This window comes from Astyanax mexicanus, chromosome 10 (assembly GCF_023375975.1).
Source record: "Astyanax mexicanus isolate ESR-SI-001 chromosome 10, AstMex3_surface, whole genome shotgun sequence".
In the NCBI taxonomy this organism is placed as follows: Eukaryota; Metazoa; Chordata; class Actinopteri; order Characiformes; family Acestrorhamphidae; genus Astyanax; species Astyanax mexicanus.
In genome coordinates this window covers 44,556,112-44,583,169 of record NC_064417.1, presented here as the reverse complement: position 1 = coordinate 44,583,169, position 27,058 = coordinate 44,556,112, and the positions used below count along the sequence as shown (strand labels likewise).

The 27,058-nt window shown below is 36.3% G+C and overlaps 1 protein-coding gene across 9 annotated transcripts in view; it reads right to left on the bottom strand.

Annotated features, from left to right (window-relative positions):
* The window catches only part of tenm2a (teneurin transmembrane protein 2a), a 433,542-nt gene that overhangs the window by 129,381 nt on the left and 277,103 nt on the right, over nt 1–27,058 (bottom strand). For all 9 annotated transcript variants that reach the window (XM_049484477.1, XM_049484478.1, XM_049484480.1 and 6 more), the window contains one exon: nt 20,119–20,328. In XM_049484477.1, the coding sequence (XP_049340434.1) occupies nt 20,119–20,328 (210 nt within the window). The remainder of the gene's footprint in view (nt 1–20,118; nt 20,329–27,058) is intronic.

The window sequence follows — 27,058 nt, the reverse complement described above, 5'->3', positions numbered from 1 at the left end:
TAAAATCAAAATCAGTATTTATTGTGACAAAGGCATTCTAAGACACAACCAATAATTTAACCATCCCTCATGTCAACTTGTTTCCCTGCTGCTGTCTGAAGAACAAAGTACTAGAACATTTCCACCATCACTACCAGACTCTGCAACATCTTCTTCCCCTAGGCTATTAGACTCCTTAACACTCAGCAACCAATCTAACCTCAATATTTACTTATCTTTCTTGCACACCTTACCTTAGCTGATAATTTCTGCTTTAAGTCCATATATGCTTTATGTAAACTGTGAAATACCTACATATTATATCTAGAAAGCTTTGATTCGGAGAGGCAGATGTCCTGTCTTCAGAGCAGATCATTCTTCAATGAAGTCTTGTATAGTTCAGTCATGGATCCACTATGGATTGTCTTAAAATATCTTTGATGGCTAATACCCTGTCATTGGTATACTCCTCTGAATCGTTCTTGCTTAAAGATTTTTGGTAAAATACTTTCAACACACAATGACAGTTGACAATTTGTAGATGCACTGATCCAGTCATTGAGCCATCAGAATCCGGTTCTTGTTAAAGTCATTCTGATTTGCTTGCAAACATTAAATTCACAAAGTGCTGACTGTTCACTTGTGGCCTAACATGTAGATCCCACCCACTGACAGGTATGTATCACTGTAATGGAATAATCAATATTATTCATGTCACTTGTCAATAAAGGTTTTAATGTTATGGCATTATTATGTTATGTAATGTAATGTATGTCAGCACATCTGTCCTCATCATACATATTCAGTATTGAGTGCTGTGTCGATTCAGCACTGCCTTTCTCTATACAGCTCAGTAAAATGTAAAAATATTAACATTGTTTTATTCTATAAACTACGGACAATATTTATCTTAAATTTAAAATAAAATTTTTGTCATTTAGAGCATTTATTTACAGAAAATGAGAAATGGCTGAAATACCAAAAAGATGAAGAGCTTTCAGACCTCAAATAATGCAAAGAAAACAAGTTCATATTCATACAGTTTTATGAATGTTTTTAATCACAGTTTTTATGCATCTTGGCATGTTCTCCTCCACCAGTCTTACACACTGCTTTTGGATAACTTTATGTCACTCCTAATGCACAAATTGAAGCAGTTCAGCTTAATTTGATGGCTTGTGACCATCCATCTTACTCTTGATTACATTTGAAAGGTTTTCAATTTGGCAATATGAAAGAAAATCATTTTTAAGTGGTCTCTTATTTTTTTCCAGAGCTGTATTTATCTTGTTCATTGCATATATTACTTTATGTAGTTTTGTGTTACTGTTGCAATGTTTAATGCTGCAGCACAATCCAAATAAAATAAATAAAATAACTCAAATAATAAATAAATTGCTTTACAGAACTCTTCAACCTGAACTTCAACCTGAACTTCAACCTGAACTTGAACCGAACACCCACTCAAGCAAAGCCTTCATAAGGCAACTACATGCAATATAAAGATACAGGATCTCTCCCTCTCTCTCTCTTTCTCTCTCTCTTTCTCTCATACACACACACATATACACACACACACACTTTTTAGGGCTGTTATTAGAAGTCCTTGTGAAGGTGTCTTACAGCGAGCGCATTTCGTCAGCAGCCTGAACCAGAAATAGGGCCAGACATCATTAACGTGTGTACGTGGCCCGCTAGTCTGTGCTTAAGTCTATGTATGGCTTGTCTCGGGGAGGAAGACGAATGCGCCCTGTCTTCCGAAGCCATGTTCCCAGTGGTGGGGTTGTAGTGGAAGTGCTTGTCAGCACGCTTCTATAATGGTGAAGCCGGCGGAAGTGGCCCGATTGTGGGGGCCAGGTGTGGGCGAAAGGAGAGCAAGGTGCAGCTGCTCTTCGTAAAGAAGGAGGAAAGAGTGGAGGAGATGAGTGGAGGTGAGAGGAAAGAGGGATCAACATCTGTCAGCGCACGCTCAAAACACGCACAAAAGGCACGGCTTAATCACTGCAGTCATAATAAACTTCATATTTCTGAAAAGGGGAAAAAAAATGTAATTAACTTTTAATGACAGTGAATAAAATAAGCTTTTATTGAGAGTCATTATAAAGCACTTTTGCTGGTTTGTACATTATGAAAAGTTCACACAATGGAGATGGTAGAAAGCATTATCAAATGATGGTGGGAAAAAGTAAGAAGAATAAAATAATATTTAGTTCTGGACTTAATGCAAGTAATGGGCAAATTAACAGGTCTTTCTTGAGTTGAACTCAATGTGTTAGGCCACAGGAACAACTGTACAACTTTACAAATGCACTTCAGTGCTGAGGACCACTGCCATCAATTTATGATGAAATATGGTGGTGGCAAATGTGTATATGCCAAACACACAGCCACAAGTTAAAAAAAAAAAAAAAGTAATTTACTGCCAATTCCAATGTCAATTAACTTAGACTTTGCTAGAAAACACACTGCTTTATTTTTCTATTGTGTAAACATTCTATTATATATTTTTATATCAGTATTATATATTTATATAATATATTTTATATATATATTCTCTATCTTACATCTTTGCTTCAGTTTTAAAACCGTATACAGATCTGTAAAAAAAATAAATAAATAAGAGAGCACTTTAGTTTCTGAATCAGTTTTTTTTTTCAGATTTTGCTATTTAAACGTATATGTTTGAGAAAAATGAACATTGTTGTTTTATTCTATAAACTACGGATAACATTTCTCCCAAATTCCAAATAAATATATTATATTATATTATAAGAGCATTTATTTGCAGAAAATGAGAAATGGCTAAAATAACAATATATATATATAATAAAATAATGTAAAGAAAACAAGTTCATATTTATAAAGTTTTAAAAGTTCAGAAATCAATAATTGGTTAAATAACCCTGTTTTTTAATCACAGTGTTCATGCATTTTGGCATGTTCTCCTCCACCAGTCTTACACACTGCTTTTGGATAACTTTGTGCCACTCTTGGTGCAAATATTCAAGCAGTTCAGCTTAATTTGATGGCTTTTGGTCATCCATCTTCCTCTTTATTATATTCCAGAGATTTTCAATTTGGTAAAATCAAATAAACATCATAATTTTTTATTTTGATCATTATTTAATCATTATTTCATATTTTTTCAAGAGCTTTATATATTATCTTATTTGGCAGTTATCAAAGCATTTTCCTGCAAGCTGTAGCATGTACGGATCCGAATGTCATATCCATTGTACATTGTTTAACATAGAACATCCCGTCCACCTGCTGTCAACTATCAGGCCTTGCTTAAACTCCAGTAACTCATAATGCCTTGCCATGAGCACATATGCCACAACATATACAGGTGTGAGCATTTCCAAGCTTCACTTCATGATCCATTCACACACTGCTACTCCATGACCCTTGACATCAGTGTGTGCTGAAAAGGATATCCAAATGCAAATCCATCTACTACGCTTGACCCCCCCCAGAATGAATACAAACCTCTAGTAGCAAACTGCAGCACACTGCTCACTGCTCAACTAGTTAACATCAATAGGTGTACATCCGCTAATACACACTCTCAATGAAAATAACATGACTGACCAGTGCTGTACACATCCCTTCCTACTAAATAACAACATGGCCTCTTGGCCTCCCAGACCTCCCAGTAGATAGAGGGCAGAGTTCAACACGGTGCCTCTTCAAACATCAACACCGACATGGACAGAGTCAGCAGGCCCTTAATTAACCCCCATTTAGATGCGAGTTCAGACACCTGCAGCATGTGGTTGCAGTATGAGAGGGGATCATGTGAGTGTACAAGAGGAAAAGGATGAATTTGAGAACTTGGGCTGGTGTTTTGAACTAAATATATACAGGACTAGGCTGAGGTTGTTTTCTAAAATATATATATTTTTTTACTCTGGGCCTAATCAAGTAATGAGTTAGTAATAAAGCTATTAATTAACATAGCATAACAACATGTAATATATACATGAAAACAATGGGTTTTTATGTGCAACTGTAAATGTTTTCTTTAGATACTTTATAATTTATAAGGATCATATCTCTATATTTACTTAATTTCTTCTTTCTACTTTTATGTATCTGCTATCCCATTTGTTGTTGTAAAAATGGAAATTTTACCACTGTGGGACTATCTTATGTCTTCACCCTCCTGTTGTCTTTGGGGTCAATTTGACCCCATTAATTGTTTAAAGTCTCTGAAAATATGATTAACATTAGTTTTGTGAGTCATATTCATTGTCAGTCCAATAAGCAAAAAAAAAAAAAAAAAAATTCTAATGTTTCAATTTCAATTTCTGTTTTTTGAGGCTGTTTAATATGCATAAAACATAAGAAATAAGTTTTATAACATAAGAATATTTGTGTAGTAATAATGTTGTGGTCACCATGGCATCCAGTTTTAAAATCTTTCTCTAAATGTTCCTTCACTTTAGGCCTTAACTTAACAAAACAATACTTATAATACTTATATTATACTTATACAATGCTTATATTAAGATAACATTATAATAATGTCAGAACTGCTGAATATTTATCAAATAAACATATTGTAACTGTTTAATATACTTCGCTAATATGTTTATGTGAATTTAAGCATAATAATTCTCTGGAGGTTTGAAATGATGGAATCATGTTGACCCAGAAAATAAAGGATTTTAGTAAATTTGAAGACAGCAGAAAGGTTAATTAATCTTATCTTACCTTATCTAACCTTATCGTATTAAACGTGGAGCATTTTCTCATTGGTTTGGTTCGTTTCACATAAGGAAACTTTTATGCTCAACAAACTGTATCTCAAAAAAAAAAAAAAAAGTGAGAATACTCTGTTCACTGTATATTGGTCAGACCAGTCTGGATTGGAAATAAGAAAAAAAAATACAGAAAGAAGGTACTGTATTTTACATGGATTTATAGCTGCAGTAATAACACAGTTACAAGTTAACAACTTAGTTAAATCACTTAGTAGTTAAATTAAGGCATGTCACATTCTCACCACAAATCAACCAATCTAGAGTTAATTTGTGACTAAATCAAGACTACTATCTCCTCTTACAGGTCTTGGAGCAGTTGTAAGCGTGAAACCAAACCAGGGCCAGATTTATCCACGCTAAGCAGCACAGGTGTGAAGACCCCCCGAGAGAAAGTACTGAGAAACAGTAAGGTGGTAGTATGATGTAAAACCTCTGTTACAGGAAATGAAAGACTAAGGTGAAAAAGAGGTGAAGATTCAGATTCAGTGGTTTCCCATCCAAACTTTACTTTTTTCATAACCCCATTAAGTGTAATAGTAGATGATGTCCTTGCTTTCTTCAGGGCTGCCTCGACTGCATTCGGAAATATGGCTGATCCTCGTATTTTCTGACACAGACTAATTAGAGCTCTCGCTGTTCTAAATTTCACAGAGATTTTCCTTTCCGAAAGTACCCATTATGGTGTGCTTAATTTAAACTCACACACAGGCTCGTTCACATCACCGGCCCCAAGCAGCGAGTGTAATACACATCGTTAAAATGATGAAGTGCATTTATTTTCCTGATTCCTCAGAAACGCACTGGTGCGCACGCAGAACCTTTAGTCGATGCTTTCAGGGATAGCGGCAGAGACAAATCTTCTGTTTTCTTTAGCTGGAGGAAAAGAATGAGCAACGGGGGCAAAAAAAGAGAGAGAGATAAGAAAGAGAGAGAGGGAGAGAGAGAGAGAGGCCTCACTGTATCCCATCAGCCCTTTCAAGACTGTTGAAAAAGTTGTTTTCATATTCATGAAGAAGCATTCTTCATATGCAATCTCTGCACGCATCATCAGCTTTCACTGTGCAAGTGGCTGAGTGTGAAATGGCTGTGTAGTCACTCTTCGAGTGTGTGTGTGAGTATGTGTGTGTGTGTGTGTGTGTGTGTGGGTATGTAAAGTTTGACACCAGCAGCATACAGACAGCTCTCTGTCCTTCTTCACCTCCTCTGCCTCACTAGCAGAGAGACCCCCTCCACTCATGGCACTTCAAATTTCCATTCAAATGGTGGTTAAATGTACATTTACAGTGTAGACCGCCAGAACAATATGGTAAAAAAAAAATAAGGAAGGACAGGTGATTTTGTTATATTTCTATTGTTATATTTACATTTCCTGACAGCAATCAGTAAATCTAATGCTCTGATGACAGAAAGAAAAAGTGTTGTTTTCTATGGTGGTCGCATTACTATAAAACAATAAAACTTTATAAAAAATAAGAGACCACTTAAAAATGATTTCTTTAATAAAAAAAGTTTATTTGATTTGACCAAATTGAAAACCTATTGCATATAATCAAGATGAAGATGGATGATCACAAGCCATTAAACTAAGCTATAAAGGCATAAAGGCATAAATTATCCAAAAGCAGTGTGTAAGACTGGTGGAGGAGAACATGTCAAAATGCATGAAAACCGTGATTAAAACCAGGGTTATTCCACCAAATATTGATTTCTGAACTCTTAAAACTTTATAAATATGGACTTGTTTTCTTTGCATTATTTGAGGTCTGAATGCTCTTTTTTTGTTTTTTTCAGCCATTTCTCATTTTCTGCAAACAAATGCTCTAAATGACACTGTTTTTATTTGGAATTTAGGAGAAATGTAAAATAAAGGAGGGACAAGTGATTGTTATATTTCTATTGTTATATTTACATTTACTGTACATCCTGACAGCAATCAGTAATTCTAATTCTCTGATGACATAAAGAAAAAGTGTTGTTTCCTATGGAGGTCACATTATAAAAAAAAAAAAAAAGTTAGAGTTAGACTGATAGACTTACGTACAAGTCTATCTGTCTAACTCAACCTCATAGACATGCTCTGGATGTGCAGTGCATTAAATTACTACTACTCAAACACACACACACACACACACTGTTATCTATCTAGGACAGAAGTACGAAAGGCTTCAACCCAATAGAAAGTCTAGATGAAGGATGAAGTCATTCTGTTGTAAACAACACTAAGGATTTTAAACAGTGGACTGACCTGTAGCCTAGAGGGTGATGCAGTTGAGCAGATAGTAACTGTGATTGTCTTCTTTATGGTTACATTTGCTTGTTTTGTCTGGAATAAATAGGGTTTTGAGTATGTGTGTGTGATACTAACTTAGGGAGATTAGGGAGAGCTACTTATCTACTGAAAAACAGTGAGAATCTGGAAGATATGCACATCTTTGTGGACTGTTTTTTTATGCTTGATATCAAACCTTGTGAGGTGGCATTCTCGCTGCGGTTGGTTTTGACATTTAACAGTCACAAATGCATCTTGGGTTGCCAGAGAGATTTTCAGAAATGCTGCTGAAGACAAAGAGAAACCATGTGGGCAAGGTCTGAACTGTAGTTGTAAGTTAGGTAGCTGCATACATCCATGTGTATATGTTTGACAATGTCTGTAATATAGTTTTGAGCAAGTGTCTTTTAGTCTTCTTAGTTCTACAGCTTGAGGTAATATGGCATCTTCAGTTACCCTGTTTCTTTGTTTGCTTTGTTGCTTTTCTTTTATATAATTTTGTAAGGCATAAAAAATATGACAGTAGCACAAGAGCACGACAGAGTTATTGACAGCACTGCAATATCAGAGCTAAATCCTCAATCCCCACCTGGGAATAAAACCGTTAGTGTGCTGGCACACCGGGCGAGAAGCCCTTAACCACTAAGCCACATCTGATCCCAAACGCCACCCGTCCAAATAGTTGACTGATGACAACACCTTTATTCCTCAGAGATATTTCAAAAGGACACAAAGCATTGTACAGCGAGGGCTGTTAGCTTTTGAGAACAGGCAGATGCCCAGAATGCACTTCTGTTTATGCCATTCAACTGTAATGTGAGAATACATTAGACTGCTGTTGAAAATTGCACAGCAATATTAAAGCATTTTTTTTTTTTTTTTTTACATCTTCCTGATGTACTATCACAAAGCTGCAGTCAGACCAAATGCGAATTTGTCAACAACACAGGATACAGGAACAAAAAGAGGAAAGTTGCTTTCAATTGTGGTAAATGCAGCTATGAATCAATGGCCATGAATAAATAACTAAAATAAGATAAATGAAAAATGCCCAGTCAACCATAACTCAGCTGTTTCTACATTCAGTGACTGGATCACATTCTATTTTACTGGATCACTAGCAAAGAGTAAACTTACCAAGTACTCAAAGTGGCCCAAATCTGAGTTTCTCCCTAAATTCAAATATGTTATTATCTTTAATAAAACATGCAGCTCTGGAAAAAAAATAGACCACTTAAAATGATGAGTTTCTTTGATTCTATAAAATCAAAAACATGTGGAATATAATCAAGAGGAAGATGGGTGATTACAAGCCATCAAACCAAACTGAACTGCTTGAATTTTTGCACCAGGAGTAAAGGCATAAAGTTATCCAAAAGCAGTGTGTAAGACTGGTGGAGGAGAACATGGCAAGATGCATGAAAACTGTGATTAAAAAACAGGGTTATTCCACCAAATATTGATTTCTGAACTCTTAAAACTTTATGAATATAAACTTGTTTTCTTTGCATTATTCGAGGTATGAAAGTTCTGCATCTTTTATGTTATTTCGACAACTTCTCATTTTCTGCAAACAAATGCTCAATGTTAATTTTACTTAAAATCAGAGAAACAAATTTTAGCAAAATGTTATCATGGAATCTGGCCAAACATAATTCATACAAGATCCATATATAATATGCATCTTAATGCACAATGAAAAACAAACAAAAATAATTAACAAAGTTAATAAAAAGGGTGCACTTTTGATGATAGCTGTTTACAGAACTGGTACGTCATTATGTTCTCTTGAAAAACACACTGCATTAGCACAGCTGATAATCATCTGATTTTGATCTTGTCCAGCATAAAAGACTTCCAGTGAAGCTTTAGTCCAGTGTGGCTTCATAGCTCAGACACCAGACACCAGTGTGATTGCTTGATTTTGTACTTAGACGAGGTAGTGGAGCGTGGAGACTCTCTCTATATCACTCTCCCTCTCTCACTCTTACTCTTTCTATTTGTCTGCGGTCATACAGTGATGAAGGAATGAGTGAGATGTAGGGCATCATGGGACACTTGGCCGAGCAACACAAATGAAAACAAATTGCTGGGCGTTAGTGTCCAAAAACAGTGGAAACAATAGGGGTAAAAGCATAAATGTCAATTTGGGATGATAAAGGATCCAATCTAAAGGTAATGGGGAGAAGCCCCTCGACAGCGGGCGCTAATAGAGACTGCGATTTCAGCAGGCCTCCGTCTGCTTCACAATAAATGAAAGAGCGTAATTAGAAAACAGCCATCGAGAGCACATCCTCTGTGCCGCCACTCTCTCCGTCTCTCATAACAAGGTGCAGTTTTTTTTAAGATTCTGGGAAAAGGAGAAGGCACATACGGGATGCTCTGTTTTGGCCCGTTGTCACTGGCTGGCCTTTGCCATACTAAAAATGGATTACATTAGCATACACTGCAACGATGTTCTGTCAAAATGTGACCTATAGATCATTCTGATTTTATTTAGAACAGCTCTGTTTACCAGAAGAATTCAGACCTTTTGGCTCTTACACTGCTCTTTATTCAGTTATTATATTTTCTAAAACAGTCAACATTTTGGTATAGATATTGTAAAAAAAAAATAAAAAAAAAATAATAATAAATTAACCTGCCTATCACTGTAAATCACAGCAATGAAAAAGTAAATTTATTACCATAGCAATTCATTATAACAATTATAACATTAACATATAATATGTTTATAGCCCTGTGAAAAAATAAGACCACTTCAAAATGATCCGTTTCTCTGATTTCACTATTTATAGGTATATGTTTGAGTACAATAACCATTGTTGTTTTAATTTATAAACTACTGACAATATTTAGTACATTTATTTGCATTTTAGAACATTTATAAGAAAAAAAAAGAACAAAAAAAGTTCATATTTATTGAAAAACTCCAATACTAATGTATTAAGGGTTCAGAAATTAATATTAAGTGTATTAATCCTGATTTTTAAATCACAGCTTTTATGCATTTTGGAATGCTCTCCACCAGTCTTACACACTGCTTTTGGGTGTTTAAAAAATAAAATAAAATAAAATTATGCAGTCCTGGTGCAAAAAATCATGCAGTTCAACTTTGTTTGATGGCTTGTGACCATACATCTTCCTCTTGAAGAGGTTTTCAATTTTACATTTCAATACATTTCAACCAAAGTTGTGCTGTGCATAAAATCAGCTCTGTTTACCAGTAAGTTTCAGCTCTTTTGGCTTTTATAATTTTTTAGTATTCATTATTATAAATATATTTTCAAAATCATCATAAACATCAATATTTTGATCATAATTGTTTTTTTAACCAATCACTTGTTATTTGCCTCATGTAACTGATATAAAATAATTTACATTAATATATAAGCAACTCAAGTTCACTAATAGCCTATTCTGATTTTTTTTTAATATTTTTGCAATATCTAGACCATGCATTTAATATTTAAATTTTATATGAATGGGAAACTATCCCACTTATATACAAAAGTCAACCATATCTTAACCACCAGCTGCCCAATACTGTCTAGGTCCAGTTTGATGCTACTAAAACAGCTCTGACCGGTCAAGGCATGAACTCCACAAGACCTCTGCAGGTGCCCTGTGGTATCTGGCACTAATATGTTAGCAGCAGATCCTGTCCAGTTGGGTCCAGACGGGCTAGCCTTCACTCCCCATGTGCGTCAATGAGCCTTGGCTGCCCATGACCCTGTGGCTGGTTCACCGGTTGCCCTTCCTTGGTCCACTTTTGGACTTTTAGTAGATAAGAGCGGTGCATGCAGCGAACACCCCATACAACCTGCCTGCTGTTTAAAGTTACTCTAGCCATCACAGTCTGGCCTGTGTCAAAGTTAAGTATATCTGTATGCTTGGCCATGTTTCCTGCTTTTAACACACACACACACACACACACAAAAATAAAGACGTGACTACTGATGGTTTACCTGCTGTCTAATACATACAGTATATCACCTCAACAGGTTCCATTGTAACAAGATAATCAATGTTATTCAACATACAATACTTGTCAATTATAAAGTTATAAAAAGTATTTGAGCCCATTCTACATTAGATGAATGAGACATTATTTTATTTATAGACACAGTGGGAGGGTCTTATAAATGCATGCTTTAAAGTTGTACAAATCAAGCAAGCTCTTAAAATGACAAACTCAAATAAGCTACATCACCTAATCTGTTAAATGCTCTTTTTAAAGACAATAAAGTCTAAGTACAATTCAGACAATGTCATATATATTAACACAGCACACAAACTATATATTGTCTATATATATATATATATATATATATATATATAGTATATATAAAGTATATAAGTATATAAAGTATATAAACTATATATAGACTTTATTGTCTTTAAAAAGATTAAGATTTATATATATATATATATATCGTAAGCATAGCTTGCAGATATTACTATTATGTAATATTACTATTACATAATACATAAAATACTTACAAATGCAGAGCTGCTAGATATACATTTCCTTCTATTTAGCTTTGTTAACTAAATAATTTAGGAAAATAACAAATTCCCCAATAATTAAAAAACAACCAGGACAGAAGTTTTACAGTCACGTGGGACTTACATAAAATTATTTATTTGTTTCTATTATTTAATTTGTAATTTTAAAGCATTTGATTCGCTAATTGCTATCATGATGAAAATAATACTTAGTAAATCAATAAAAAAATCAATGTTTTAAACATGACATTAATTAAGTAAGAAGAAAAAAAAAGATCTTGTTTGATTCTAAGCTCTAAAGAGCATCTCCTCTCTCCCAGATTAAACATGTATTGTTCTTACTTAAAAATGTGCTGAATTTTGTACATGTGAAATCTTGCTGAATACTAACTGTATTTCTAACTGAGACATGGTATATTTATATGTATATATATTGTGGCATATGTTGCATTGTATATGATTAACAGTATATGACTAAGGCCTATACAACAATGACAAACATCCAGCGCCAGATCAAACTAACTGTTGTCTTCATTTTCAGTCATCAAAATAACATAACTGAACAGAAAAGAAGGAAGACGTTTCTATAGATACTGTCAGAGAGTCGGCTCTCGCAATGTTTCTCTTAAAAGAAGCAGCTCAAACAATTGCCTCGTTCAGAGCACATACACATCAGCAGAACTGACTTTAAACAGACAGTATCATTTGCATCGCTTTTCTGCACCACAGAACAATGACTGAGTTACAGATGTTGTCATCAAAGCTAGTGGTTGAGTGTGGATCGAGGGATGGAAAACAGCACTGCACGGCATCCATAATGCACACATATGAGCATGCTGCATACGAGGTACTCATGGATGAAAGGAGAAAAAAAAATGTTTGCATTTGTCATCCACCGCACAATTGCACACACACACACACACATGCTTGGAGCGTGGGAAGTAAATGTAAACTGGCGGGGATCCTGCTGAGATGGAGAGTGTGTAAACATGGCCACACTGCTCAGTGGCCTCATCCAGGGAGCCACGCGCGAGCTGACCGCTAAAAGCCTGCTGGGCACATCCATGTGCATGTATGTATTTATATCTGTGTGCATGTGTGTGAGTGTGTATGTGGATGTGAAATAGAGAGCATGTGTGTATTAGTGTGTAAAGCATCCTGGATAAAAGCAAAGGGATGTTGGCCTGTATGACTGAGTGTGTCTGGAAAGCTTAGTGTAGTTTGAAGCCAGCATGTTTTAGCCTCAAACTCTGACAGCAATCCAGATCTACGTGAAATGTCTCAGTTTAAATAACATGTAAAGCACATGGCCACCTCATGTGGCCATGACTTATGCATGCTCTGGTAGCAAATATGCTATACCAAACTGTAGCAAAGCCTAAAAATGCAAACCAACCAATGCTTTAGCTTGAGTTCCTTGTTAAAAAAACAAACAAAAAAAAAACTAGGCTCACCAAAATGTATGTAGCAGCTAATCAACACTGTTGGAAAAATAAAACTATGCATTTGCCACTATGCTAGCGTTTCGCCTGAGTTATGACACTAAAAACTACATTGCTTCTATTCCTTCTAACAGTGCAAACTCTCACACACAGTTCAAGTTAGTCAATTTGAAATCAAAGGCACTAGAAAAGCATGGGCATCATGTGTTCATTCCCTTCTGTTCTATAGAAATAAAGCCATAAATGTCTGCTATGTTATCAAATTTGCAACCATAAACTGTGCAGCAAAGACTCGAGGCAATGTCAGACTCGCCTAGTCATTTAGTAGGCTTACGCTCTTCTCCCAGACCAAGTGTCTCAGACTGCCTTTATTGAGCTGCAGCCTAATGCAGTCTAAAAGACATTGAGCAATGTGACTTTGGGAGAGTAAAGTGCTTCCATTTATTTACAATAAGCTTAGATTTTCAATTTTTTTTGTCTATGGGTGAGTTTTCAGTAAAGTTTCTCCAGCACTAAGGCTAGGAGCAGCAGCATTAGCATTAGCCACTAACCGCACTAAGGAACCCTGAGTGTTTCGGTAACACAGTGTGCTATCAGCTATCAGGTTCATAGAGCTTGTTTTAACAGGGTAAACACACAGACTACAGTTCAATGTACTCGCCTCTGACCAGCGAAAGGCGCTAAGCCTTAGTGCTAGGCTCAGACTTACCTAGTCAGTTAGTAGGCTCACAATCTTCTCCCAGACCAAGTGTCTCAGACTGCCATCATTGAGTTTAGGATGCAGTCTAAAAGACATTGAGCAATGTGAATTTTCCAACTTTATTACAAAGAAAATAAATTTGATCTGGCTGAGAGTACAAATACTACCCAGCCCAGAATGTCTAAATATGCAAATATTAGTTTGCCTAGCCAACAACTAATAAGATCACACTGGTCATTTAGTACTTCAGGGAAACTTAAAAAAATATGATTATTAAATTTTTTTTACTATCTTTAGTCCTACTATATAATCTTTTAATGCTATGTAGATCTATGTATTTTTTGGGCAGTCGCTGGCTTAGTGATACTAGATACTACTAGCAATAGTGACTTTCACTCTGTCTCTGCCTCTCTGCCTCTGATGCGTATTCAGTGTGTGTGTGTGTGTGTGTGTGTGTGTGTGTCAGAGTGAGGGTGGAGGACGCTGTGTTTTCACCAGCCTGCATTAATCTGTCACTGACACTCTGGAAGCCTTGTGGCAGCAGCAGCAGCAGCCAGGTTCTCTCCGGGCCCGCGCTCACTAAACTGTTTATTGACATTTTCTGCGGTTCAACACCAGCGTCACGCACCCAGGACCAGCAAAGATGCCCACTCAGCAGCCCTCCGCAAGGTCTCTCTCTCTCTCTCTTTCTCTCTCTCTCTCTCTTCCTCTCTGCCCCCTAAGAGTCTACTTTCTTCATCTCGTTTTCTCCATCACTCTCACTCCACCTCTATCTCTACCTCTTTCTTTCTTTCATTATCTGCCTCTCTTTTTCTATTTTTTTTACATCTCACATCTTCTTTCCTTTTTTTCTTCCTCTTCTCTTTTTCATTTCTATCTAACATATAATCTTTCTGTTTTTCTTTCTACATCTTTCTCCTTTTCTCTTTTCACTCTCTTTCCCTCTTACTAAAAAACAAACACACTCTCTTTATCTCTCATTTTCCATGTGTTCCTTCTTCTTCTTACTTACTTACATTACTTACTTACATCTCTGTTTCTCTTTATTCCCTCTCTTCTTTTTCACGTCTCTCTCCCATTTCTCTCTTGCTTTCTCTATTTTTTTTTTCGCATGTCTCCTTTTATGCCCCTTTAACTTTACCTCTCTTTCTCCCACCACTTTTCATCTTATTTCTGCTCTCCTTATCTTTCTCTTTCCTTTTTTTGCTCTGTTCTTCTCTTTCTCTTTTCATTTGTTGATCGCCCATTTCTTTTACCCTAGTCACCTCTTCCTCTCTTTCCAGAATATGCCCTTTCTATCTCTGTTTTCCCTTTTCTATTTTGTTCTTCTTCCCACTCTCACTTTTTACTACTCTCTTTTTCTCCTTCTATTCCTCGGTTTCTCTTTCTTTAGCTGTCTTCCTTCTGTAATTCTCTCTCTATTTTCCTCTCTCTCTCTTCCTTTTCCTCTTTCCCAACTTATGTCTACTCTCATTATTTTTCTCTTTCTTTTTTCTCTCTTCCTCTCTATCTTTCTTTACTTTTTGTTCCTACTTCTGTCTTACCACAGTCATCTCTTTATTTTTTTTTCCATTATGCCCTTTCTATCTCTGTTTTTCCTTTTGTTCTCTTTCCCACTCTCACTTTTTTACTTCTCTCTTATTCTCCTTCTGTTCCTGTTTCTCTTTCTTTCGCTGTCTTTCTTCTGTACTTTCCTCTCTCTTTATCTCTCTCTCTCTCTCTCTCTCTGTATAAGAAGAAGTCTGTGTGAAATTGCTGAGGGACTCAGAAGGCTGCTTGCGAGGTGCTTCCCCTTGATCTCTCTATTTCTCTGTAAGATTTAATTAAAACCTCCGGATGCTGCGGCGATGGCAGCGAGGGAAGCGGTGAAGGGACGGCTGCTGGGCCGGACTAAATATTCCGCACGCAGCCAGCGTCTGCGCTGGCCTGTTCATCTGCTCTAATGAGCAATAATAGCCTGTCTGAGAGAGAGAGTCCTCAAAATCAGACTAAAAATAAACAGGCTTTTCAAACAAGCACTCCACAGCCAGCCCACCCACTCCCACACACATATACACACATATACACACACATGGCAGCGTGTTTATGAGATATCATGCAGACACAAAAACACCCCCCAAAAATAAAATAGAATATGATTGGTTAAAAAGCAAACGTGTTTTCATGAAAACAGTGATCAGCTGAAACAGTGCTATATAGCTCTGGTAAGTGGGGTTGATTTGGCTGGCAGGGGTGTGCTATATTCCAGCTGCCTAAAAATAGGACACACTCTCCTTTTATAATGAATGGCCAGAGACACTTGCACCGGCTCACTATCTCACTCTCTCTCTCTATCTCTCTCACTCTCTCCGGCTGTACTTTCCAGGAGCACCGTCAGGACACTGCTGAGCTGCTCTGCACTCCACAGCAGGAGACAGCAGACCACAGGCAGCTTCAGCCTGCTCACAGGAGACTGACCAACAGGCCTGCTCAATCTGCCTCTACAACTTCCAAAAGACCTATTTTACTGCTCAGTCTGACTGTGCTGTTATAGTTACATCACATACAGCTCTGGAAAAAATTAAGAGACCACTTCAGATTCTGAATCAGTTTCTCTGATTTTGCCATTTATAGGTTTATGTTTGAGTAAAATAAACATTGTTGTTTAATTCTGTAAACTACTGACAACATTTCTCCCAAATTCCAAATAAAAATAGAAAATGAGAAATGGCTGAAATAACTAAAAAAGATGCAGAGCTTTCAGACCTCACACAATGCAAAGAAAACAAGTTCATATTCATAAAGTTTTAAAAGTCCTGATTTTTAACCACAGTTTTCATGCATCTTGGCATGTTCTCCTCCACCACTGTCATACAATCAGTCTTACACACTGCTTTTGGATAACTTTAGGCCTTTACTCCTGGTGCAAAAATTAAAGCAGTTCAGCTTGGTTTGATGGCTTGTGATCATCCATCTTCCTCTTGATTATATTACAGAGATTTTCAATTTGGTAAAATCAAAGAAACTCATAAATTTAAGTGGTCTCTGATTTTTTTTTTTCTAGAGCTGTATATTAGGAGTGCCAGTATTTTTATTTTGATCATTATTTTAGCAAATAATGCAAGTTACATGTAGTTCAACATTTATAACTAATTTGTTTGAACAAAAATACAATTTGTATTATAATAAGCATATTATTTTAATTAACTTATATTATTGTTTACATTTATTTCTATTGCAAAGAATGAAAGGTTATGTGGAGGATGTGGGGGATCTTTAAAACTTTGATCCAATTAAATTTAAATAAATGATGATATTTCATATTTTTACTTCAGTTAATAGTGGATCTTTAGATCTTGGCAGTTGCTTACAAAAATGCTAATATATGATTTAATCTCTCATTAAATATTATTAAAAAGGACTAGATCATATACATTTTAATATTCATAAAATGCCGTAAACCAACCCAGTGATGAATGTTCACACACACTCTCTCACTCACACACTCTCACACACACTCATACACACACACACACACACACACACACACACACACACACACACAAACACACACATTTCGTAGTTCACTTCCTCTTTGTAATCGTGGCTGTCTTTCTGCCTCAGTGGGCTGGGTTATTGGGCAGAAACCTCATTTCCTGCACAGCGATCACCCTCAACAAGATCACAGGACATTTAATTGAACTTGGACACACACACACACACACACACACACACACTCACACACACGCACACACTCTCTCTCTCTCTCTCTCTCGCTCTCTCTCAAACATAAACATACACACACAACCCAGACATACACACATACTGGTGTCATTCTCAAAATCATAAACACAGACACTTGCTGAGGCGACGTGATAATAAGCCAATTATTTACTGAGCGGTTCTTGAACTAATTGCAAGCTTTCAAAATGTTTTCAGTCGAATGTTATCATTACAGGAATATTAAACAAAATATATTAAATGCAATTAAATAAAACAAGCCTGTGGTAAATTTAGAGCTTATAGCTCTACTGACTTATTCTGCATTCTGACACTCTGACACTTACAGTGTCAACAATTATCATTACATTACATTCATAGCAAATCACTGAATTTACTATATAGATAGATAGATAGATAGATAGATAGATAGATAGATAGATAGATAGATAGATAGATAGATAGATAGATAGATAGATAGATAGATAAAAATAATAACATTCATTAAACATTTCTGATGTGCTCCTCTCAAATATTATAATAGTTAATAATTAATAATACTATCCGGTTTAAATGATTAAAAGTTTTAGCACTACACATTTACTCCACAAACTCTCATTAACTACTCCATTAATTAGAGCAGTGGAGGATAAAGTAGTAGAAGTAGAAGCAATTCCACTCAGAAATTAGTTGGCTAACCTAAGACTCTGCAATTTCCCTTCGCCCTTCAGGACTCTTCCTCATTTTCTGAGTTTTTTTTTCTTTCTTTTTTTTTTCACAGAACTGTTGTGCTGCTGAAACCGAGGTGAATTTATTTACAGCGCGGTTTAGGCCGCCAGTGATTGATGTTACTCTAGCAAACAGTAAACCAATTAGAGGCATGATGTAATGTCATTTTAAAAGGGTTATAATCGCGTTGCTCTTGAACTTGGGCCCCTGATCAGACGTAATAAAGATTTATAGCAGATCAAAGGAGAGGCTAATACCATTAACAATAGATTATATTCCAGCAGAAATTACATTAACAGATTTTTCCCTCCCTCCCCTTTGCTAAATATATCGCCCGGATTGCAGATTTCGATGCAGGGTGAGAGTTTGGAGGGCTCTGCAGCACAGAGAGAGCATTAATTACTCAAAATGAGCACAGCTGCGCTAGAGAGAGACTCATAGCCTTCTTCCATCTGCAGAGGCAGAATAAAGCCGAGCATTAACCAAACCTAACTCCAGACACCTCGAACCCACCTCTGCTTTGTAATCATTCCAATATTTCATCCGCTGATTAGTGGAACAATATTTTGCAACAATATTTGCAGACATGTTTGTGCCACCTGCCTTAGTAAACCACACTAAAAATAGTAATGTATGTTTGCATAATATATATATATATATATATATATATATATATATATATATATATATATATATATATATTTATTATTATTTTTTTTCATATGAATAAAAAAGCCTATATAACATTATTATTACTACATTTTTAACAGTAGTAGGCAAACAGTGACATAAAAAAGTGCTGATTCAATATAGTATTTTTCTATGCCTTTTGAAATTGAAAGCATTTAAAAAACACTGACCATTGTACACTTAATTAAAACTAGGGCTGCAACGATTAGTTGATATAATCGACAATGTCGATTATTTAAATTTGTCGACTAATTGTTAATTTGTAACAGTACCACATTACACAAAGTGCTGGGGACAGAAGAAACTTCCTCTGTGTTTCCAAAAGTGCCTAAACACAACAGATTACATATTTTTTCACTATAACAATATCAGTACTCTCCACGTTTAAACAACATGTGGATATTTAAATACCTTTTAATTATCATGTTTAGCTGTTTTTGAGTTGTTTTTAGAGATGAAGGACATGGCAGCAATAATTATTGACAAATAGACTAATCGAAAAAATGATCGCAGCTCTAATTAAAACCAGATCCTTGTTTAAACACACATTTTTTTCATTTTAGCAGCTCCACATTTTACTATATAGGATCAATCTGTAGTTATATAATTATAAACTACATAATATATTTTTATTATCGACTAATCGTTCATTTGTAACAGTACCACAGTACGAAATTACCCAAACACAACAGATTACAAATTTTATCACTAAATATCACTTTCCACGTTTAAACATCTAGGCATTTAAATGCCTTTTAAATCTCTTGTTTAGCTGTTTCTATCATGTGTCGAAGACATTGCAGAAATAGTCACTGGCTAATCGACTAATTGGAAAAACCAATTATCAGATTAGTTGACAACCAAAAGAATCATTAGTTGCAGCCCAAGTGTGGCACTGCACTGGTGGTACAAGTGGATCAGACACAGCAGTGCTGCTGGAGTTTTTAAACACTGACACATGTCCACTCTGAATCTGTAGCTGCACACTTTGTGTTGGTCATCTTCTAGCCCTTTATCAGTGCTTACATAAGGCTAATTCATACTTCTGCATTGAACCTACGCCGTGAACTATGTTCACCCTGCATCGCAGCCCAACGTACACTTCCTCAGATATGCAACTTCAAGTCATGCCATACCTACAGCAGCAGCTGTGATTGGCCCGCTGAGTCACCCAAATATTCCTGCCTCTTTTTTTGGTTTAAATTGCAGAGAGATGCAGATACGCTGATGCACAAACTCTAAAGTTTAAACGTGCTCCACTGCATAGGGCACCAGGAACAAGTGAAACATGCAGGAACAGGTGGAACAGTGAAAGATGAAAGGGGCGGAGCTTACCAGTGGTGGTCTGGGCCCGGAGCAGGTATGAGTTAGGGGAGATTTGGTCCTCTGGGTGGGGCTCCAGCATGGTGTGGGAGGTGCTGCTGTCCAGCAGGGGGACCTGGCACTCCCTGATGGTGGGCGGGACTGGATGGAGGGGGGCGGAGGGAGGAGAGGGGGCTGGGGGCAGGAGGCTGGACGAGGCGGTGGAGGGAGGAAGGGGGCGACCTAAAGCATGGAGAGACAGAAGGAAAAGACATAGGGTATGAATGTATGATATGATCCATCGGCATGGCTTTACACACAGCATATATTGTATCTCCACAATGATAAAAAACATAAGAAGTATTGTGGGATGATTCTGGTATATAATGGTCAGTAGTGACTGAAAGTGAACCCGCAACAGGTCCTGAGTGCACAAGGATCACTTTACTGGGCTTACGATGTGCTGGTAATGTCTGAATGTCTCAAATATAATTAGAGATCATGTGGAGTCCATACCTCAACCAGGAAAAGGTAGAAAAGCTTAAGGGTAAGCCTGGGCGATGTGTTAAAAATATTGTATGACAATATTTAAAGACTTTTTTTTACAATAGATTATATTTATTGTGATACATGTATACACAGTCAACATCTCAATCAGTAGTAATTATTTCTTAAAAAAAAAAAAAAACATATTTAAATTATATCCCATACTGAGTACAGTAACATTTTTTCAAAATATACTGCTATTCATACAATTAAACTGGGCTGGTGCACTTTGTAATGCAATATACAGTTTAATTAGCATTGGTGATAATCACAATTTTCAATATGATAAAATAATGTCACATTGCCCATCTTTACTTACTACTGGCACCTCTCCAGAAATATAATAATGTATAACAATGATGCAGACTGCAGAAACAGTGATTCATCCACTGAACATTGTATTTCCACTAAATTGAAAATAATGCATAGTTATATAGACAAACTGATACACAAGTATGATGTATTGCTTACAACAACATACACTGTTAAAAGGAACTTTTTGGAGTAAAACTATAGAGAAACCCCCTTAAGGTGCTTTAAGTGATATTTAAAAAAATCTTAAGATTAAAAAAAAAAAAAGAAATCTTCAAAAACCTTTTCTGTAAGGTTCCTGAAAGCACCTTAAAGGGTTCCTCTAGAGTTTCACACTGAAGAACACTTTTAGAAGTTCCTTAAGAAACTTTTAGACATTTAACACTATAGAACACTTGCACATGTTATGCTGTAAAGTCATTGCATTGACTTAGCCTTTACATAATAGTGTTTTTAATTATATACCATAGCTGATAAAAGGCCATAAAACATCATAAAAACACTATGAATTAATTGCCAAATCTAAATTTATTTGTTTGATCATTTTTTATATTAATTATCTGCCAAAATTCACATGATCCCAGTATCATTATACATATGTCAGTGAAAATCAAACACAACCCAGGAAACGTCCTGACAGGAAATGCACGCAGACAGCCACATTCATTAGTTACGCAAGCGCACACAAATATTGCACACACAAACCCCATAATTGTAAAATGTCACAGTCAGTCAAACTGCCCTGTATAAAATTCATCTTATGTATACAGACAGTGTATAAAGTCCCCGAGCAGTGCAGGGAAGGGTGCTGGTGGGAGCTGTGTGAAGTGACAGGGTTGACGGGAGAGCGCAGGCGGCCATATGTAGAGAATGGAAACGCTGCTCACAGCACTTTTTGTCCTTCCCAACTCTACTCTGTGGGAGTACTCAAACACAGGCACACACACACACACACACACACATAGACACACACACACACACACTCTCGCTCTATATTAGCCTAATACAGATGCCCTGCATGTGATTTCCCTAAGGACCTTGCAATACACCTACATAATGTATGACTACAATACCAAGCCGTCATCAGGCCCGCACTTTTTCTCGGGGGTTGAAGGCCACCAGAGGGGCAAGTCATCATTTCTATTACAGGCGTCTTCGGCTTTTTTCTATAATTGCACTGACGTTGGTGGTAAAATTGCAAACGATTTCTATTTTCTCTTCTTTTTTTTTTCTGTACCATTCTTAATCCGGTAAGTAAGCGCCCGCAGTGAGTCCTCATAAAAGCTGATGAATTAGGGGGCTATTACCTCCCTTAATTAGTCTGAGAAAAAACAACGACAATGAGAGACAAAATAGCATTTGGTGTTGTGCAAGCTCGCTCGCTCGCTCGCTATGTTTACTGTTACGTCTGCTGAGCCTCCAGATGCGCGATTACAGTCTTTAAAATGAAGGTGCTGAAAAAATGTGTTGGATTGGTCCCAAAGGACCACTTCTGGTGACCTAAAGGACCTTTCAGAGGGTGGACAATTGAGTGGGAAGTGTAGGGGAAGAGCCTTTTTAAAGGATTCACATCCTGCAGCTCATCTTAGTCCCTTAAGTCCACTTATGACCATTATTTTTATATTTTTGGGCAGCAGAATCCAAATGGCTTTTCAGTTTTCACTACATTCCAACTTAAATTCATATCCATATCAATATCCATACAGACTGGCCTTCCTGTCATAATAGCATTTTTTGGAAAAACAGTACAGGCAGAAAACACTCTTTATAACTTCAGCATGAATGGAGAAAAAGCTGCGTTACTCTAAATGTAAATGTAAAACTGCAAAACTGGCTGTTTTTTGCAGCTTCGACAGTATGACACAAAAAGTAAAACATAATGTTTTAAGACCTGAATTTTTTTTTCCATACAAATTATTAAAGAAACTAAAAGAACTGGAGTTATCTATTTATGTATGCTTTAAAGTTTAACTCCTTAAGCCCTGTACATGCAACCACACTTTACTGCAATTTCTTAATATTTACCATCAGTTTCATAGACCCTACAACAGAACCCTGTGGGACTCCACAAAATAGCCAAAATTTACATAAAGTAAAAAGAAAAAGGCTAGTAGTAACAAAGCACATCTGAACTACACTGAATTTACACACCTCCTGGCAAAGGAAAGGCTCCTATTGAATATGCTGAATTCCTGCAGTGTAAGGAAATACAGTATATATGGTGTTAATTAACATCAGCATCATAGACCCTAGAATAGAACCCTGTGGGACTCCATACAATATTTCCTAAACTGTTGCACAATATAAAAAAAGACTGTTCTGGAACTGGCTTGCGGAAACAAGATCATTTTCCAGTTTCCATCACCTCTTTTCTAAAACAAGCTTTGACCTCGCACACCTCCGGGCAAAGGAATGCTCTTCTTTACAAGGTGAGTTCCTGCTGTGTTCGGATATAGAGTAAACATGGTGTTAATTAACCTCAGCATCGTAGATCCTAGAACAGAACCCTGTGGGACTATTCTGCCAAATAGAAGAATTGAACTATAGCTTAGCTTCAGACATGGCCCGGTCTGTGGAATTAACAGCAGAAGGCATAGAGAAAACTCTCTTTGACCTCACACACCTCCAGGCACAGGAAAGGCTCCTACTGTAGATGCTGAATTCCTGCTGTGTAAGGATGTACCGTATATGTAGTTTTAATTAACGTCGGGAGCGAGCATACTGTACATCCTAGAATAGAACCCTGTAGGACACTACACAACATGCTAAAGCGTTATCAAATAATTATCATGTTTTTGTATTGCAATTAAGGATAGTATAATAAACTTAGGGTTCAAAAGGTTTTAAAAAATGTCCACATGAACTAAAGGTTCTATAGTGATGATTTCTCCTAAAACATAATCATTTAAGAGATCATTTATCAAGGTTTTGATTTTTTTTTTTTTTGAGCAATCAAAAGAACATCCATAGAACTGTGTGATATATATTTATACATATATTCTTCCATCACTATAACTAGAATAAGGGAGCGAAAAGCTCATTGTAGCCCTTCAGAAGCCCCTGTGGCCTTTCTGAGCCAAGTGTGTTGCACTTTCATGCATCTTTTAGCCTTTAAGAGGCTTTTAGAGTGAAGCCTGGAACAAGGGACTGGAGAGCGACTTTGAAAGAGCGTTCGTGTCAGAAGACCTTGACTGCAGAAGTACACTGAGACTACTTCACACAGTCTCTCCTCCTCATCTCTCTTGCTCTCTCTCTCTCTTTTGCAATTCTGTAACAGAGCTGGTATTCAGTGTGCTTGCTGAATGCGTACAGAAGCGGACCGGCTACAGAAACAGACCGTTAGTCACACAGTACATCACTATATCACTGAACCGCACAGTAGCTCAGCCCCAGACACGGCCCGGACTGCAGAAACGGCAGCAGGCCGTACTGTACGAAGCCCTCCCCTCCACGCACACCTGCGCACAGTCCTCACATACCCGTATACATGAAGAAAATCCAGTGCGTGACTCGTCCCTTCACTTCTATTGCCTCTTTAAAACAAGCTTTGACCTCGCACGCCTCCAGGCGAAGGGCTCCCATTGTACATGCAGAATTCCTGCTGCGTAAGGTTGTATACGTGGTGTTAAGCAGACCCCAGGGATGTGGGCCTGCGTCCTGCTAGATAGTGAAAGCAGAGAAAAGCAGGAGAGGAGTCTATGTTTACAGCCAGCATGCAATTACTGAGATGAAAGCAACTCGATCCTGCCGCATCTGGGAAGGAATTCAGCACATCTATTCAATATCCAATAGAGCGAGCGGAGAGAGAGAGAGAGAGAGAGAGAGAGAGAGAGATACACAAGGCTTTTTTATTTAACCATTTGTTTTGAAAATGGAATGAAAATAAAAATAAAAAATAAAAAGTTAGATATTAGACCACTAAAGTGCTAACTTTTTTTTTTTTTAGAATAATATTTTTGCAGTTTTGCGCTAACCTTTTCGCAACTTCACTCACTATACTATGCAAACATGGGCAACATTTAAAAAAATAATAAATACAAAAATAAATCAATATTTAAATATATGGCGAATATTCACTTATGGTTTAGATTTTTTTTGTTTATACATGACAACTGAAAACAACTTTATTCATTTTATTGATTATTGTATTATAATAATAAAATAGTTACAAAATATAAAAAAAGTTATAAAAAATGATATCAAAATATTTAATTTAGATATTTGTTAAGAATAGCAAGCAACTTCATTCAACATTACAACCAGCTTTGATATTCAATAAGATTCAAAAATCACTGCCACATAAAAAAAAAAAAAAAAAAAAAAATGATGGTTTCGAATGTCTGTCTCCTAAGATTCGCTCTTGTAACTTTAATAGGTAAAGATGTACAGATGTAAAGAGGCATCTCAATTTTCCCATTTTCATTATCCCATCACATTAAAACGGTAATAAAATTCTAGCACTATTAAGAGTTTACACTTTTCTATTCTATCTTTCTCTTTTTAGTTATCACTCATTGCTTAGCTTTATTTTTTGTTTTTTTATACTATTTACCTATTCTAGCTTTTTTTTTATTTAGAGTGATCAGGCTGTCATTAAAGTATTTACATGCTATTTAGACCACGTTTTACTATGCATGCGACAAACAGAAAATAAAAATAAAAAAATAAAAAATTAACTTAACTCTCTGTTTAAAAGCCTCAGTCTCCTGCAATCAAGGAAATAAACCCACTCTCTAATCCCTGAATCACTCAGAAGATTAAAACATGAAAACACACTCATTCTCAGTGCAGCCATTTCTGTGATTTCACCAGAACAAATTTAACTCCTACTCAAACTCTGCCAATCTTTTGTTCTACAGATGTTGAGTAATCAGTAATTTCAAAAAGTAATCAGTCATTTCAAAAGAGGTTAAATAATAATGTTTTTTTTTTGCTAATGTTTAAAAGTAATACAAATATAAGTTAATATTTGTACAGTAAGTCAATATAAGAGAAATTAACACAATGTGTTTATGTGGTTAGAAATGCTCATTTCAGACATCCTATAGGGCAAATATTAAATCTAACATCCATTATCTCTTCATATCTAATTTATTGACATATTTCCTTTAGTTTATTTATGTGATGAGTAATTCAGTTTGTACTTGACTGCAGGTGTTGCCTGGGCCTGTTAGATGACCTGTTAGATGACAAAGACATTTATGAAGAAGTTCCTTTACCTTACGCAGATACAAGGTATTTATATTATGTTATTTTCATCATACATATGATTATATTATTATACTATAACTTTCTATTTATTTTGTATTAATATATTTAGTGTATACAATTTTTCTCAACATATTCATGTTGAAAAAATTCCAATCTTGTAATTACTCCCATGTCCTTCCTAGTGTGTTTCTATAATGACTGTTTTTCAGTGCTAATGAAATAGCAGACAGAGGTGCTCTTTTGCCAGGCAAACACCTTTTGGCATAACAGCATGTGCTGTAGGTCTGAAAATGAACTGAGGAGGGGTGTGATTTTTTTTCCATCCCTGACGGCTCCGATTTGGAAAGCAACAGACTCTGAACCAGTAGGATTCCTTGCTCTTTTGGAAACATGGAATTACAACATCAAGGGCATGTGTTCTTTATGTAAACTATAAATATACATATATACACATACTCACTGAGCACACACCTGCGCAGATACCCACTGATTCTGCTGGTGCCAGACAGGATGATGTAATTTCATGTACGACTACAGCTAAATACAGATTTTCTTGCTTCTCATTTTATACATAACACAAAACATATTTAAACATATATATATGCAATATATAAAAACATGAAACTACCCAGATTACCAGCCTGTATAACTGTGATGAACAGAAAAGCATGTAATAATGCAAAACATATCCAACCTCAAGGCAGATGAGCTACAAAAAAAAGCAGAAAAGCACTTTAAATTCCACTTTTTTCAGCCAAGAACACAAAGCTGAGGCTGCATTAGATACAGACTCACCAACACTGGACATACAAACATGACCTGGTGAATCTCGAATAACCTTGCTTTGTTTTTTTTTGGTTTTTTTTCTGTCTATGGTCACAGAATTGTACCATGTGGTACAGCA